Below are 18,857 nucleotides of genomic sequence, written 5' to 3' on the forward strand. Positions count from 1 at the left end.
TAAAAAGTCTGAGTTACCGTTACAAAAGTCTAGCATGTCCTCAGCTCCTGCAGAAGCACTCCAAACTAAGGCCCCAAATCCAGAGCCTTCCCCTTGCTCTGGACAAATGCATTCTCATTCCCATGCAGTGTCATGGCCCCTTGGCCATGCTCCGTGTTTCACTGGGAAAGCTGGAAATACTGCGAACTCCTGAACAAGAAAAACTGCTGAACTGCTCTGAAGCACTGGAATCTGGCTGTGTAAAATTCATTACAATTTTTTTATTATTATTATTATTTTAAATACATTTTTAAAATGTGGATAAAGTACTTTCAGAAGTTTATCTTTTTTTTTTTTTTTTTTTTTTTTTTTGGTGATTCTTTACACTTACTCTTCCTTACATTTTCTTCATTTTCTTTACCTTCTCCCTTTGGAGCATCCTTGCATATGGAAACCTGCACAGGACAACACGTAAACAATTGTGGTAAGTACTCTATAAAGATGTAAAGTGCAGTTGTTGCCACAGTACCAACAAAGATTCTGTAAAATTTGCCTTCAAACAAGGCTCTCAACTGCTCCAGACCGTATCTTGATGACCCCTACATGTGTTAGCAATATGCTGCAATGACATACATGTGTTCCTGTGCAGCCTATCCCCACACAGGCTGCTTTGTTCAGAATCACATTATGCATGTGTTTGTTATTCATGTTTCTGCTTCCACAGCTTTCCTTTGATGTAAGTTTAACACAACTTTTTCATCATTATTTGAAACAGAAACTGGGAGACATAAGGAGCATCAAATATAGGAAGTACCGAATTGCATTTAGCCAAAGGTTTCTTCCTTTTCTGCATGTCTAAGACATTATATATATATATATATCTTTTCAGAAGACAAATAAACATCTTGACTTTTATTTAGGAGCTACAGGTTTAGCATAAGGGTCAAGCTGGGATGCCATGGCACAGTGAGTTGCCCAAAGTCTACCACAGAGGGTTTGTGTCAGGGAAGGCAGGAGCAGATTCAGACTGACTTCAGCAGTGCTAGAGATATTTTTTCTAAAGTGGACATTAAGGACACATCTAGGTCCCCTGTAAGTCCTCAGAAAAATAAGTCCTATACTGCATCATACACATCTTTGGAAAATAACTAGAAAGAGGCTTACGTGAAGGCTGAGAAAGATGCTTAATATTAAGCTATAGTTTCCTCTTTAAATGTTTCGGAGCCACAGCTTCACCTGCTATTACCTTGCACAGTATATGAAGGTACGCTTCTCTGTGCTTAACCTTTAAACAAAAATTCTGTGATTATTGGCCTTTATTCTCAGAGTGACTGTGTGAAAACAGGGCAGATGGGAGCAGGCTTTCCCAGTGGATGCTACAGAACATTTTTGTAGTGATTTAAAGCTGTGTTAAACAATAACTTGTCCACATTCAAAAGCAGAGCATCCCAAGATGCTGCATGAGGCAAAGGAGAGAATTGAAATTGCTTTTGCAGAGATGCTAGGCATAATTAAAGGCTCATGTCTGAATCTTACAGCTAACAAACTGCTGTACATCAAGGGAAATGGCTCCCTAAGTAGCATTTTACAAAACACTAAATATACTGTCATAACAATAAAACCTAACTATCCAGCTGCCGGGGAATCGTGTGCCTGTGGTACTGTGGACATCACGTCCCCCCTCTCCCTTTGAATCCATCCCCTTCTGCTGCTGGAAATGAGCAAAAGTCCTCCCAGGAGCAGCTGAAAAGTTTAATAAAAATAACTTGAAGCTGTTTAATCCGCTTTTGCAATCTGGATGTGCTTTTTCTGAAAATCAGGATTGTTCCTTCAGCAAAGTTGCAGGGGAAGTGAGGGGCTCTGAGCATGGCCCAGGAGAAGGGGGAGAAAAAAAAAAAAACAAAACCCTCTTGCTGTTTCCCCTTTTGACATGACAGATAAAGGCAAATGTGTGAAGAAGGTATTAAAGCCCCACTGCAGAGCAGGAAGAGGAAAACAAACAACACCACGCCATATGCCCATAATCCCAATTAAGATACATTCAAACTCATTTCTCTTCTCCTCAGCTTCCCTTTCACACCCCAGTGAACAAGCGTGTTTGACAACCCAGTGTGGAAGGTTCTAGCTGACTGAGCAGGTTTCCTTCCCCTTGCCCAGGCATCTACCTGAGGATGCTGCCCCAACCTCGCCATCGATGCCGAGGGGAAGGCAGCGGGGAGCATCCCCCAGGCCAGCAGGACCTCCTGCCTTCAACGGGTGTGCAGCAGCCGGCACAGCACTCGGGGTGGTGCCTCCTGGAACTCAGTACCACTGACAGGAAGGGGGCAAGGGAAAAGTGCTGCAGGATGCTTAGGAGGCTGGAGAATGCCTTGGAGTCAGCAGGGTCAGGAGCGTGTGAAAGGAAAGCAGCATGGGCTGATCATTAGAGGCTGAACGGATCAGGAGAGGGAGAGGATGTTTGTATGGCAAATCAATTTGCAGGCATCAAATTGATTTTAAAAAATGCAAAAGGATGCATGCACCATTATAAAATCAAATAGGAAGGGCCGCAGATAAACATGGTCTACAGTTCATAAAACCACAGTTAGACAGACAGCAGAACCTTTTTCTAAGGCAGAATAGCAGTCAACATGTCCCAGTGCTTCACCTGCAGCTTTTCACATTTCTGTTTTTCACATTTCTAATGCAGAACTAATTATTTTCCTCCAAAGGCCCTTCCCACTCCTCTTCATCTTTCTATTGACATAAAAGCTATTGACTGGACCTGTAATCACAGAATTGCTTTTCATTATTTGTCTCTTGCTTCAAATTCTGTTGTTTTGTCCCTTGTAGCATCTCTGAGATCTCAACCAAGAATTCAAAACAGTTGCTTATAACTTTGCAGTCTCCAGGTTTTGGGTTTTACATCCGCCTCCTTGCCATCCTTTTAACATCTCCATCCCACAGCTTCCTACACAGAGTACAGCTGCCAGGTTGATGATACAGATGCGGAGATGAAATCCAATTCTCCAGAGTCGCCTTAGTAACACTGCTTTAAGGTACAGCTTCAGATAGTTTTCTCTGTATGTATTTCCCCTGTGCTTTTAGGTTCAGCAGGCTGACCAATGCCTGTTGAGCAGGTGGAGTCCCCAACAGCTGTGGCAGGGTGCTATCCTCCATGCTCGCTCACACTGCAGGGAAATGAGCAGATGGAGGGGAACCAGCCAGGTTTTACAGGTGTTGAGTCAAGCAAGAGGTCACACTGCAAACTGGTCGGAAACTGGCCGTAATGGACCAGGATCCTTTCGTCCTGTTGCCACAAGCTTGATTTCTCCCAGCACTACAAATCTCCTTGATCCTGCTTCTATCTCTACGGTATCTCATAGCATCCCCATTTGCTCTTCAGTGCTCAGATCCCTTCTGTCTCCTCATCCTAGCCTCAGACTCCACGCTGAGCTAGCCTCAGTCCCACTGTGCCTGTTTTCTGTCTGACCTGGGCCATTCTCTTCAGTGGCTTTCAGTGATCTGCCTGCCTGCGTCCTCAGGAAAAGTGTTTCCTACAGCAGATCACCCCCACCAGTTTTCCATACGATTGATGATGCCAGAACATCTCCAGGAAAGATCCAAAGGGGATCACATATTATCTTGTTCTCTGAAAAACCTGAAAATGTCCTGAAAATTTCATCCTGAAATGGGTACCAAAAATAGAAAATTTCAGTTAAGGCAGTTAAAGTTCAAGAAATTTGTGAGAACAGCCTCTTTCAAAAAGTAATGTAGGAAATGATGGTTATCTGTGGCACTCCTAGTCTGTGGTTTACATAATTGTAGGAGCTCTTGCCCACTGCTTTCACAACCACAACCAAGGTCTTCCAAATGAGCTAAGTAATTCTGTATGTCAAGCCATACTAGTACTGTATAAGCTGTAATATTTATTTACAGTTCTCCTGCAGACAATGTACCAATTTAAACTCTATCCCATAGGTGCTGCACACAATGTTGTTATTGCACATCGTATTATCCCACGACAGGTGGCAAAAATGAGCCGGGCAATTTACACCCAACTTTGAAAATGTGCCTGCACTTTTAACCACGTTAGCAGCCGTGACTTCTTCACAGGCACTTGGACGGGCAGCAACCAAGCAGTGCTGATGGTACTGAAAGAAAAGAGAGAACAAGAGCCAGCTCCATCCCTGCCTCTGCTCGTGGTCATTCCTTGCTGTGTGACTGCAGAGACCATGGTGTCTCTGCTGTGGGAGGTAATCCACAAACAAAGTGGAAGTCTGCAATGGGGCACAACATTTTGAGGCTGCCTCACACTGTCTGGAGTTTGGCAGGCCCGTTGTTTATACAACACTAATACCAGATTGATGCTTTTGGGAAACTCCACCCATGAGCGATCCGGAAAATTTCCTGATATGCCCAATGAGACTTCAGCCAAGTGCATTAATTGTAGGCTGCAAAATATTTTTTTAAAGGAAAAGGATGGGAGAGAAGAGAGGGTAAGAACAGAGAGAGGAAGAGATAAGCAAAGAACTGATGGGCTACGTCAGGACAGGCAGTATAGGAAGGGACGAGGTATTCGTGCAGAAGGAGGCAGAGGTTGTGGGTACATTTGGGAAGACTGTTCAACCTAATTACCAGAGGCTGGGGTCTTCTCAGTTTTGACCAATTTAACCCAAGTGCACAGACAAATTAGCAACTGATGAAACAGGCAGGAGGAAAAAAAAATCATTAGGAGCTTGCTAGAAGCTGTGAGTCTGGATTACAGAGGCAGATAAAGCTGACTGCCTACAGCCCAAGCCCCGAGGTGAGAGACAAGCCGCCTGACATCCCCACCGTGCTTCACCTGAGCACCCAGGATGCTGGGCACACGCCTGCACAACGTCCTGCCCTCAGATAACCCCACTATAAAGAGAAAAATGAAACAACCACCACCCCCCAGGTGATTCAGAGTTAAGTGCAGGGAAATATTCTGTCTCCAAGTGAAGATGGGGCAGATAAAGCAGGAAGCAGCAGCAGAGCCAAAGCACAAGCAGCTGGCTGCCAAAGCAGGTTTCTAAAATAGATCTCAGTGCCTAAGGTACCATGAAACCACCCAATGTCCACAGCAATGCCCAGCAGCCACAAGTGTCCAGAAGACACCTGAGAGGTTGATGCAGCCTCTGCACTAGAAACTGCTTGAAGAGAAGCAAGCGAAGGAGACAGCGCTGAAGGGTACTGCTGCTTCAGAGAGACCGCAGTGCAATTAAGTATTTTAGAAAATAGGGAGGAGGAGACAATATTGGCACCGGGAGGTCTCCTGAAAGTGCTCAGAAATGAAGCTCAGTATGGCATGAAATTTATTTCACTTCCAGGGCAGTTTAACCTCTAGCAGGGAGGAAAGCTATTCTGGCTCTCCCATGCAACGAGCCAAGATGGGCTGTGCGATGTCATCACTGTAAAAAAACAACAAAAACCCCACACCTACTTCTGAACAATCAGAAAAAGCCAGGCAGGGCCAATGTGTATTTCTTCCAAGACCTTTTCCCTCTAATTACAAAAGAGAAAAGAAAAAGAAACCAGGAAGAATCCCAGGTTTAATGCAGAGCTGTCCCGGATCCGTGGAGCCTGGAGAGCTGCCAGGCAAGCTGGCAGGAAATCAGGCAGGCTTGCGATGGAAACCTGCCTGTGTTTCAGCGGAAGTTCATCCAAACAGATACGTTTCTGCGAAACATTTTGCTTACGACAAATCAGCATTCGCTGACAAAAACCTGTTCTGTTGGAAAGCTCCCAGCCAGTGTTTATTATGGCATCATTGTTCCTCTAATAAATAAATACAAGGAAAGTGGGTGTGTCAGAGCTACTGCTAACGAGCTACGTTACATATATTTTTGTATGTGATTCTTTATATTGGGAAAATCTTAAAAATGAGACCTTGGGTGTTTCAGTCTGGATTTGTTTTCCCAAGGAGGGCTAAAGGCTCAGCTGTTACTCTGTAATGTATACAAATGTATATAGATTTGTGAGATGCTGGGTGCGAATAGGGTGATATTGCATCCATAATTTTTCCATCCTAAACAGCATTTTTCAAATATTACACGTAGTTTTATATATCTCCCTGTTCCTCCCAAATCCATTACACAGAAATAAACATGGATTATTCCATCCCCAGTACTCAGGTTCTGTAACAAGGGCATAACTCTCTCACTTTGAAATGATTAACTTGATCGTTCAGAGAAATGGGGGAGAAATGTGGAAAACACATACACGAGTTGTAGCAGCTGAGTAGCTAAGGGCATTTTTCTTTCTAAAAGGAATAAAAAAGACAAAATGAGTGATATATATTTCTTCTTTCATAGTTTTGAATGACACTGGAAGCCTTGCATTTCAGCATCTCTTCCTAAGGAATATCCAGAAGGCCTAAGGATAAGGTCTGCGTGCAGTCAGGACTTTGTCCTACACACTTTTAATTTACCTGACTTCCAGGGCCAGACCCGGGAGGCTCTACTTCAGACAGCTGTGCAACAAATAGCAAAGTACCCCTTGAGACTAACCGAAAGTCAGGTTCTCATGGCTATATTTGTTTGCCATGTAGCTTCAGAAAAAAATAGCCCTCGGTTCCTACTGACATTTTCTTTCTCTGTCTCTCCGTTATGTGAATATAGCATACAAGATTAAGACACTTTCAGCATGTAACTTCAAGTGTGTGAGAAGTCCCATTGATTTCAGCCAGCGACTTCCTATTGAGTCAGCAGCGTCCTGATGCCTGTGTGTGATTTCGAGATGGTGACTAATCGCGCTGCTGGGTAGGTATGGCCTGCAGGATGTCCTGCGGCCCCGGCCCCAGGCACCCGCCCTGGCGGCATCCTGGCTCTGTGCTGGGACCTGGCCGGCGTGACCACAAGCTGCTGCGTGCCCTGCTTTCATCTGGAGAGCAACACATGTGCCCGGACCTGGTGAGATGTGCAGTGCATGTTGTGAGCACTGCACCCAGGGTGACTGGGAGGATAGCTTGGATGGGCAGCTGGGGGGGCAGCTTCGTGCTGGGTGCTACCCGTGTGCTTCAGCTCTTCGGTAGCTACCAGATCAGCACAGCATGGCTGCCACATATGAGCCACATATGAACCTCTAATGAACCTCTTACAGCCTCTCAATAATGTGGCTATTTATAGGCTGGGTCTATGCTGAATAGATTGCAGAAGCTGCACAAAAGCTCATAGTGTTTTAGCAATAAAGCTGTGCAGAGACATCAGTGTAGTCTGAAACCACTCGGTATGGTTACGTACAATTAAATATTATAATCTACTATGCCTGATTGCACTCACTGCTTAACTGAAAAGTTAATGGTATCTTATTGCACTTATGAAATTTTCTTAGAATTGAAAGCTGGTCTTGTGAAGTACACGAAATTTCAAGTCTTGCAGACTAAGAGCTAAGTCCTGCTTTTGTACCAGCATCAAATTATAGGTGTAGCATCGTTTAGCTTTAACAGAACACCCCCTGCAATCAGTGCAGAAACCGGTCATAGTCTGAAACAACCATTGTCTCTTCTTTTGCTTTCAAGTTGCTCTTTTTAGGCTTTAGTAAATGTACCAGGTCTTGCGCTCCCAGCATGTATCACAGGATGAAAATAATTATAAAAAGAATGATTAAAAAATGTTAGACAAGTGCTCTCATGAGGAAGAATTGCTGCTAGGAGCATTCTGTCCTTTTCACCACCCAAGTGTATTGCATCTTAAATGTTTCATTTTGAGAGATGTGAACAAGAAAGGCAGCGTGAAGCAGCAGAGCCCTTTGCATATGGCTCACCTGAATCTTTCTCAAAAGAAACCAGAGACAGGATTTTACTGCTTTGAACCTCCCAGACTTCTGTTGCTGTGACAGTTGTTCAGGAAGCCCCAGTAAACAGCAGACCACTGCAAACATGCTGTGCTTCTGAATGATTAATCTTACGACAGAACTGACGTTCAATACAGACACTGGCATGAGCACCACAAGCCTTTGGCTTCCATCACAGCGGCCAGAAAGAGCTTCAAGTGAAATCCTGTGCCATGGAGACTAGTAGTTCTTGCTACTTTCCTTCTGTTCTAGTGTTTTTTCTCTTTAAAAGGAGCAGGGATTTCCTCCAGGGATTAGGAGGAGGAAAAAGCTTGAGACAGAGGTACTGTTTCATTACAATACAAAGCACAAAAGCATGAAAAAGATAGCTAATAGATGTCTTTTCTTCATCTCCTGGCAATTGCTTCCTCTTTAGCAGCTTTGAAGAGAAGCAGAGTTTCTCCCTTTTATCCTCGTCTGTAAGGGCTCAAGCCATAACAGTACTTACAGATCTAACTACTACTCTCAGTCACAGAATCCTTCATTTAGGTGGCATTGGTAGCCTCAGCTTTTCTTCCCAGCCCACCCCTGTCTCTGCAGGTGTTCACTGATGCCCACGGCTGTGCTACATCCATGTGAAAAAGGTGTGACCCCCAGCCACCAGCAGACGGTATCACCAGTAATGCTGGAGCTTCTGAGGGATTCTTATCTGGATGTTCCTGCACTGGTCTAGACTGTAGGTCTTGATCTAGTCAGCATGTCTATTGAATTTGGCCTTGAACAAAACGTAACCTGGATCAAGACTTCTTAAAAATGTACATATTCCCTTTTACCAGCAGCTTTCTTCACTGGTTGGAAATCTAAGCTCACCCACCTCATGTGAAAGGCTGTATTTCTGCTGGCTTTAGAGCAGAGGCCCAAACCCAGCTGTTTCACCACAGAACAGAGCTTTAATTCTGAGGCTGCTGGGCTCCCCAAGGTGAAGCTGATTCAGCTGCTTCCTGGGCAGCCATCCCATTTCACAGCCAGCACTCCTTAGACAAGAGTAACTTTTCAAGGAGGTTAGGTTAGGCACATGAAGGTTAGGTTAGGTTAGGTTAGGTTAGGTTAGGTTAGGTTAGGTTAGGTTAGGAACATGGATCTAAACGAAGTCCTCACTTTGTTGGTCTTGTATGAGTAGCCTAGCAATTCCCATAGACCCCAGAATTAAATGATTAAACTATCAAACAGTAGGTCTTTCAACCTGCCACACCCAAGTGGTTTTGTTTTTTGCTTTTTTTTTTTTATTGCTTTTTTTTTGTTTTATTATTTTTTGCTTCTTAAGACAGGGAACATGAAAGGAGGCTGGGTAAAGAGCTCAATCTGATTGTGTGACTTTGTGGCAGGAAATGCATTAATGAAAAATAAGCAATTTTTCTGCTTCAATTTCCAGTTACAGTAACACCCATGGTACTTCATCTAGAACTGCTTACTCTCTTAGGTAAGAAATATTTTGGAAGGGAAGACACATTTTATCTTGTATAAGATCCCTCAATGCTCACCAATAAAATCCTTCAGCACTGTTGAATAAACAAGGGCCTGTTTTTTGTATTATTAGGACGCTTAAGCACAATAATAAGTTGTAAATATGTTCTATAACAGAGGTAATAGATGCAGCTTATCATTCACTGACTAGTTTAGAAAGTATATTTTTCTGCTGGATTTAAAATTTATGGTAAAATTGGTGAGGAGTGCACTCAGCATATCCTGTTAGCTGAGTCAATTGAAATTGCACCTGTTCTTGGATGCAAGTCATAACAAATGCAATCCATATACATTGTAAAGAAAAGGACTTGTCTGCACTTTTTCCAATTAACATCTGCCTTTTGGCAAGTCATTAACCTATTTTCTCACAAAGAAACGGCTTCAATTGTATTATGCATCTGAAGCGTGCAAAAGTCCCTGAGGGGGCACTCTGACAAAAACATACTGTTCCTGGATCCAATGTGAACATACATATTCATTAATTGTTTGGGGCAGAGAGTACAGAATTTCAGATTTTTACAAGTCTTACAGCGTAAACAGTTTACATAAAGCTATGTCCTTGGAAACACATTCTGATCCCAGCTACCCTTGTTCAGTGTTTTTTTGCTGTGATATGGCAATTAAAATAACTCAGCAACCCTGTAATAAGACTTCTAGGAAGGAAAAAAAAAAAAAAGAAGAAGAAAAAAAAATTACCTTAAAAATAGTACAGCATATTTATTTATAAATAAAGATGGCAATTTGTATTTCTGGAATCCCTCACGCTACAGGGATTTACTCAGGCAATCCCAAAATGGCTAGACAAACTTAATCTACCCCAGTTTTTCTAGACAGACGATAAGTTTAATCAGAATTTAAGCCTACAGTTTGTTTCTCATGATTATGACAATGAAACACTGAATTATTATCTTACAAGCATAAAAGCAATAAACAGCAAACCCCCAAAGATTGGGAGTTATTCAGTTACATTTGCCTCCAGGAACTAGTTTTCCAAAACACTTTGTCAAACCACCACCTCTAATTATACAGACATGCCAGGTGTCATGCATGCTGAGAGTTTCACTGTCAACAGACTACCTGATCAAATGACAAGAACATACCTTAATTTGGAAGTGTTATGCTAGTTGACCAGGTTCACAAACAACAGAGGAAAAAATTGCATTAAGTATTAAATGCTCTTGATAAGTAGGTACTGAAAAGGAAGAAGAATTAGTAACTGTAGCTAAGGCAAAGAGAAAGACATCAGCAGAGATTTTATTAAAAAATAAAGATTTTTTAAAAATATATTTCTGAATATTGCTGATAAATAATTCTGAAAAGCTGAACAACAACAAAAAAGTATAGTCCATATATAAGTAGTACAAAGAAAACAAGAAATAAGCCTGAGTTTTTAATAGCTACATGGTTTTGTGTCCTCTAATGAAACTAAGAAAAGGCCAAGACCACAAGAGTATTTCCAAATGCAAAACACAAAGTACATCTGATCTAAAAGGCAGTATTTACATAAGTATGCATTATATAGCATTATAAAAAATTGCATAATCAAAGGTCAGGCTGTACACAATTGAATATGTAAGGCCATCTTTTCACACAAAAAATAAAAAACAAAAAATTAATCTGTGCCTAGGATGTTACATAGAAATAGTTATATCTGAAAAACTTCTAAGAGGCTGTTTCTTCTCAATAAACAGCACTACTTAAGATTGAGCTGAAAATAAACAGCACTTGGTGTTTTCAAATTCAGGGCTTACTAATCAACTGAGGTGATTTCTGGCTACCCAAAGGCAATTACTATAAGAGAAAACGAAAAGTTATAAAAGAACATTTGACTGCTAGTTACTTTAGCTCCACCTGCAATGGCATTTGCACAGCACTCCTGTACTTAAGCTGAACTCTGTTGATGTTAATGAGGCTCAGCCTGAGAAATGGGCTTTATCTATATACAGTCAGTTGGAGAATTGGATTAAAATGCTCCCCCCATTTCAAGTGTCCTATTTTTCAACATACAAAATGGGAAGTTGCAGAAAGAGATGACTATCTACTTGTGATTGTGGATATACAAGAGATATTCTGCAATTGCCATTAAAAATAAATAGGGAGACATAAAGAAGCAGAGATGTTCTCTTTTAAAGGACAATATGACAATATTTAGAAAATTTTAAATTGAAAATTTAGAAAGACAAATATATCATTCTAAAAAACACATTTTTATTACAAATAAAACCAAAATTCATTATACTTTGCAAACTGAATCACACGACATCTTTACAGATTTGTAACTTAATTTGTAATGCATTAAGCTATGGGGGGAATTCATAGCATGTGAAATTTGAGCACCTGTGGAAGCCCCTGGAGGATGAGGATCTTTTATATTTCTGATATAAACTTTGCATCATTATGTGTTTGGTTCAGAAATTCCTCAGAAATGTACCTTCTAAATATAAAAACTGAATTCTGGTGGAAGTGCTCAACTGCATGTCTTGCAGCTGAATTCACACAGATCCCCTTATTGTTTCAAAGCTTAAGTGACTTCATTTTCATATTTTTAACTAAAAGTTATTACACTAAATCTTCTCACAATCATCACTAAAATATTTAGAATATGAGCAGTAAATGTTACGAGTTTTTGGTAAAATATTTGACAGTACGTAAGGGAAGAAGAAAACCTCTGGCATTTAAGCAGTCAGGGCTAATTAGGCTGAATTTAATTTAGGTGCTAGAGTAATATTGCCTTGGTACAGAGTTTTATTTTCATAGCCCTTACCTGAGCTGAAAAACCTGCATAGTGCACTTCCACAGTGATTGCTGTTTATCTAAAAAGATATAGCTTGTTGTTTAGTTTTAGTTAAAGATTTTACTGGGTTGAAATAAGAATCATGTAACTTTCATTGGGAATGATTTTACAAAATATTAATTTCATCTGGGCTACGCTTTATTAAATGTATAACCAGACTATCTGCTTGATACTAATGTTTAAAATGTCATACATATTTTTTCATTTTTTTTAGATCAATAGTTAGAAAAGGATTTTTTTTCCCAATTATAGTGAAATCCAATGAAGCAACATTTATTGTTTCCTTGTGAATATAAAAAACATACTCATCAATACAGTTCATTTTCATCTTTTATTCTTCCTGTCTTCCCTGAAGTAAAATTTTTTGCTGATTTTCTAAGCATTCTTTCAGTTTATCTTCAGTCAAAGTCAGCCGTTGTTCCAGGATTGAAATTGTCTGCATGAAGAGAACAGTAGCAGTTTTTTTTTAATATTACTCACGCAGTATTTTTAATATTACTCAAGCAGTATTATAGAAGTGTGCAACGCAGTAACATAAGAAAAATAATTTTAACTCAACAAGAAAAATAGTCTAATGTGGCTGTGCCTTAGCTATTCCACTATTTACAATCATATTTATAAATGATGGATTTGTATCTACGAAGACTATCTAAAAGTTTTAAATTGTTTTTACAAAATATTTTCCCTGTGACTCTGTATATGTATGTATGTATGTATAAATTACTCAGAAATACTACATGGAAGTTGCATCCATATTTCAATATAAAAACAGACATAAATGGTGGCCCCAAATGATGTCTTCCAAAAAACTAAGAAAACCCTTCTAAGATATCAAAAAAAGCATGAAAAATTATAAAAAGCATATAAAAGTAAATAAAAACATAAAAGCATATAAATACAAAAATTACAAAAGGCTTTCTCCAAGAGACTATCTTCCTCAAGAAAGGTAGGTTCCTGGACATATTCTAAGAGTTTCTTTTCAATCCAACTTACTTCACAAAGAATTTTCAATGATGACTTGACTCTCTACTTTCCAAAACTTATTACGTAGGTTAACATATATATTGCAGAAGAATGCAGAAAAATCTTAGCCACTCCCCTTTAATGATTAATGTTAATATATTCTAGACTATAAAATAGTGTTTTAATATATAAATTGGCTTAATTTGGATTATTTAAAAAGAAGTATTAAGCATTTGCAAGCAAGTGACTCAGTCACTGACTGAGACTAATATTTGTGCTGTTTCACTGACACTTGGAATTATTCCACTGCATAGATTCCTACCTAAGCCAATACCTTGAGCACTGGGTTTGAAAAAGGATTTAACGGTGCATTGACAATTTACTTTGTTCATCCCCTGCTAATGCATGACTGTTCAAGCCAGAATCTGACAATGTCAACTCAACAACTGGCTTCTGGTAAATCCACACTAGATCTTGCTATTGAAAAATAGTGACTCGTTTCCTCCAGAGTTAAAAACACAACAATAATGTTTATGATTATGCAGCAGGAAGCTTTCACTTTAGGGAACACAATACATGCAATCAGTATCTGCTGAAGGGCAAAAAAAAACAAGAGTCATTTGACTATATAATTATCCAAAATAACTCAATAGACTTTAATATTCTGACTTATGAGCATGGTTCCTGGATTTTATTTTTTTTTACCACTGACATTATCATTTTCCACTGGAAGTGTTTTCTGTTATTGCATACTTACTAGAGTCAAAACATCCAGCTGTTCCACAATGTTCTCCAAAGCATTACCCAGAGATGGGGAGATGTCTATTTGCTTGTCCACATTATGCATAGCTGATTCACTCTCATCCTCTGACTTCCTCTTTGAACTTGTTGCCAAGACTGAAGCAGGGGGATACTGCAAATCTTCGTGGCTGACATCATCCTATAATACAGATACACCATTTGAAGATTCAGTTGCCCTTGCTTTCATTTAATAAAAACCAGACAAGAAAACAGGCAGAAAGATCTGTTTTTAATTTTTTAAAAAAATCTTTACACATGTATACACACACAAGGGTCTTCAGATTTGCTTCTTGTACCAGGTCCAATTCATAACACTTCAATTCCTTCTGACCTAAGAGGGAATTTCAGCCGTGATGAATGAGGCAATAAGCATACAAAGTGTACTGAAAAATCTCAGCAGTCTTTATGAACAATTTCAACTTGAGCAAGTTTCAGGTACATGACTGAGGAACTAGACGCTTTAATACAAGAAATTGAATTAAACTTCAAATAAATACTATTGGTGACTGGAGTTTTCTTTACAAAGATGGCTCTAGTTTACAAACAAATTCATTCACAGCAGTCATATGGATGAAAAACCCTTATATGACCAAATTCATAGTATAAAACTTTTTTTTTTTTTAATATGAGTTATCTTGCACTTTTATAGTAATAAAAAATAAGTAGCTTTTAATAAGTAATTTTTAGTTGTTCACTCAGTTGCATTACTTTTTGAGAAACTGATTCCTTCAGGAAATAGGAGGAGAAAACAACATAGAGAAGACACACACAATGCCAAGTTAAGAGAGAAATAACTTTGATGTATAAACATTGCTTCAAGGTAAGTGAAAGAGCATGATCTTCCCAATCACTTCAGTTCTTATTTGTGCCTTGAAGTTCTTAAAAGCACTTTTGAGTCAGGACAGGTTAAATCATCACTAATTCACTATACGGTTCTTCACAACAACTTTACCTGATTTATTATTGTTTTTTTTTGTGATTTCTCTGAAAACTTCTTCTAGCTTTAGACAGTATAAAAATAAACCAAAACTGAAATAAACTTGAGGCAATCCAATTTTATTATCTGTAATTATAATTGCAATACCTGCAACCATTACAAAATAAGTGGTTACAGTTTTACAGTTTCTCTGAAATGTCTTTACAGCTGATGAAAGTATCCATTAGCAGTGAAAAGAGGATGTTTTAGTCTTTTCTGATGTATTTAAAATACACACTCTTTACAACGTACCCAAAATATTTATGTTGTAGAGCTGAATAGATTTTTCAAATGCAAGTCTTAAAACCAGTGTGAGCCATTAAAAAAACGTTCTTCTAATTCTTTATAATAATCTTGTAGAAGATAAACTGCTAGGCAGAATTAGTGGCAAACCTTTATAAGATTACCAACGCATGTTGATGAGTCACCGAGGCAGGGACAGGAGGGATTTAGAAACAAGTTAGACAATTCTCTGTCAAGAAAATTTTCTCTGTAGTAGATCCTGCCTATGAATCAGGTAGGATCACAGACTGATGTATGAAATATGATAATATTATGGTTTTAATATAAGTAATTCTAAATGACACCAATATTATCAGGAACTTATACCACTGCGCTATCCACAATACTATTTCTGTATCTTCAGTGCCATCCTGCAGTCCTGACTAGCTACACGCTCTGTTCTCTGGACTCAACATGCTGATTCTCCAAAATCTTTTTTCCCTGAGTGCTGGGGTTGTGCCACTTACATCAATGAGAGTGAGAACTGAGACAAGTTACATCCACCGTCTGTCTAGCAGGGCTTTTCTTTTTACTAGCAAGTCAAATTTTAAAAAATGCTGTGATTTAAAGTATTAAGATTTACAATTAGTTTAAATTAATGCAGAAGGAGAGCAAAACAATCTGAGGTTATTAGACATTGACATGTTCTTCTAAAAACAGCTCTACTCTGAAATGTGTTTCTCAGGTTCTTTTCAAAAAAGCCAGATATACTTCAGGCAGAAAATAGAGATTTCATTTAAGCTCCCACAAACTGATGACAAATTTTGCTATTAAAGCCAACCTAAATGGATTCTTCCAAGCCAAGAAGGAAAGTTGTCAATTCAGATAAACAGAGCAAACACTAAGCTACTGAAAATCTCACCAAACATTCTTTCCTACAGTAAAACCAATCCAAAATTCAATGTACCAGACAAATAGGTTGTGAATAATGCTTTATAGCTCAGTAATTGCCACCAACATTGCCAAGTCACAGTACCAGAAAAACCTTCTTGTAATTTAGTGAATTAGACAAGAAATTGTGATTCTTCTATTATATGAACTCAGAGGCATACATGGACAAAGTGATATGGAAGTGCTTATATGAATAAAGCAAAGGCCTCAGTGTCTGTCAGACCTAAAAGGATCAAATACAGATAAACAAATAATTGAACTTCCAAAATCAGTAGGAGAGAAAAGAAATAAAATGGCTTCAAATGTTCATCTTACTTAAGTTGTGACAAAATGGTTGATACTTTTATCATATTCTGGGAATTTGTAGAGATTTTTAAATGCTGGCAGGCATCAACTAAGTTGTTATATTCAGGAGGTTTCTGGTTGACACTTAAACCTTTTCTGTTAATCAAATTTATCTCCAGCTCAGTGAAGGGGACAGAGCTGCTGAAATCTAATGCAACACTCATGTCAAAACCTGGTTGTAGACTGGTGACGCTAGTCTCAATAACTTCCTTTACTTTTTGATACCTATCAGTTCATTTGGTATAACCTTTTTATATAAAAGTTTTTAAAGAACATTTTTAAAGATCATAAAGAACATAAAGAACTATTCAACATTCTAATTTACTAAAATTGTTTCAAGAATTAGGTGTTCCCTTTCCTTCAAATTAGCCCCTTTCTAAAGTACTTTAAATATTACCAATTCATAAACAATAATTTCGTATATTGCCAGCAATATTGTAAAAATGCCTCATAACTAAAAAAAAATAGCCATTCTGGAAGACATCAGAGATGTAGCTTATTTTGAGGGAATAAATTTGAATAAGGCAACAATTTCAAATTGTTACTTCTGAGCAAACTAAAAAGAAAATTTAAATGTGTACAGCATTTTCATCCACAGCCCGTTAGTAATAAAATAGTCACATTTGGGCAACTTCATGTGAGTTACAAACAAGGAGGAGAAGGAGCGGATTTAATTAATCAACAGGAAGTTATTACCATGACATTACCAAGCGGATGTTCAATAGAAAATTAAATTTAGCTTATAAATGATGTCATAAACAACAAACCATAATTGCTCATCTTTGTTTTCTGTCAAGCAAAATTGCCCAAAACTCTGTGGGTGGTACTTAATCAATTTGTGAAAAATCCTTACACATAACCCTATCACCTCTGCATAATCCCAAATGTTTTCCCATGAGACGTTCACAGATCAGACAGAAACAAACACTGTGTCCCGATCTCCCTTCACTTCGTGATGTGTAAGAATAGAATTTGAGTAAAATGCATCCATTTATCAAGATGCCTGAACTGTTCTATTTATAGAGAACCAAGTTCCCTAAAGGAAAAAATATGAAAAAATTCAAGTCTATGTCACTCAACTGAAAATCATTAGTCTTCAATCTTCTAAGAGCTTTGAATTCAGAAAATATACACAACTGCTTCCAAATGAATATCCTAATGATCTTATAATTAAGATGGGCTTATATGAAAAAGTGACATTGGTAAGCTTCCTAATGACTCACAACAATTTGGCATGGTATGCTTTTTCAAAATAATCCTTTAAATTTTGAACACATGGTACATTTGCCTGCTAATACTAAAACATTTCTGATACTGCGATTAAAACAACTACAAACAATTAGTCATAAGTAGGGCATTAAGCTCAAACAGACCAACAAGCAAAGACAAAACAGTGTAGTCTCCCATCTTACCAGACCTTGACTTCCTGTGTTTTTTATTTTTTAAATCATGGAAAGTTTCTTAAGAGAAGTACTACACTATTGTACTAGATACTATTGTTATCACTGTTTTTTCCTCCATCTTGTGAACCCACCCTCAAAGTAAAATGTTTCACTGTAGATATGCTAAATTCAACCATTTGGGGGATCTCTCTCTCTCTCTCTGTTGGTCATAATTATACACAGATAGTTTCTACTCTTTTGAAATTATTTTTTCCAATGAATAAATGATTCACATAAAATAGAGTTCTCTGATCTGTTAGGCTAACACTGCTTATGCTAAATCACAATCTGTTTTATCAGTTTCTGTTGCAGGAAACTTCCTTGTACTTTCAGCTGATGACAGTACTCTTCATTTCCTCTCTTCTCTCGCATGCACATGAATCTGCATTATGCATGGCAAAAAATTGCCATGTGCCAAAGTGCAGTTTTCTGCCTCTTGTTATCTGATAAAGTTGTTTCTGATATATTTTATTTGCAAACTTTCATTGAAGTTTTGCATTCAAGCGATAATATACAAACTATGCAGTATGTCTTTAAATAGTTCAAGCAAACACTTTAGTTTGAGCAGAACACTTTCATAACAACTTAAAATGCAGAATTTCACATTTCGTTCAGTCTTTCAGAGTTTCTTATACATCTTAGTCTTCTCTAGTTCTTAAAAGAATGTCCAAGCTAAAAGAACCTAAACATTTGAATTGAAAATACATATTGTAAATGCCTCTCATCCAGTCTGAGAAGGAAATATTCAGTCTCCTCTCTCCCACAAGTGTTATCACGGATGATATTATATACTTTAAGGTAAAACCCAGTCATGATTGTCAGTGGTATTAGGATACAAACACACAGCCAACATACCAAGCAACACTAGTCCTTAGCAAAACACACATTTTCACTGACAGCAGTTTCTTAGTTGTGCAAATAATGTAGTCATTTTGAAGCCAGCTGAATTTATAGAGGTCAAGAGGTCAATACAGTACAATAAAAGCTAACTGCTAAGTTGTTTATAAAAATACAAGTGCAAAATTAAGTGAAATCCTGATGCTGAAATCCTGATGCCCTTTTAGCTATGATCTGATTAATAAGA

General features: G+C 38.4%; 1 protein-coding gene across 2 annotated transcripts in view; it reads right to left on the reverse strand.

The window, feature by feature from the left end:
* Window positions 1-9,674: 9,674 nt before the first annotated feature.
* The window catches only part of POC1B (POC1 centriolar protein B), a 51,352-nt gene continuing 42,169 nt past the window's right edge, over window positions 9,675-18,857 (reverse strand). For both annotated transcript variants that reach the window (XM_082783824.1, XM_082783823.1), the window contains 2 exons: window positions 13,794-13,976; window positions 9,675-12,509 (listed from right to left, as the gene is read on the reverse strand). In XM_082783824.1, coding sequence (XP_082639950.1) covers window positions 12,405-12,509; window positions 13,794-13,976 — 288 coding nt within the window. In that variant the 3' untranslated portion in view covers window positions 9,675-12,404. The remainder of the gene's footprint in view (window positions 12,510-13,793; window positions 13,977-18,857) is intronic.

The sequence above is a fragment of the Aythya marila genome (assembly GCF_965140915.1).
Source record: "Aythya marila genome assembly, chromosome: 1".
NCBI classification, from domain to species: Eukaryota; Metazoa; Chordata; class Aves; order Anseriformes; family Anatidae; genus Aythya; species Aythya marila.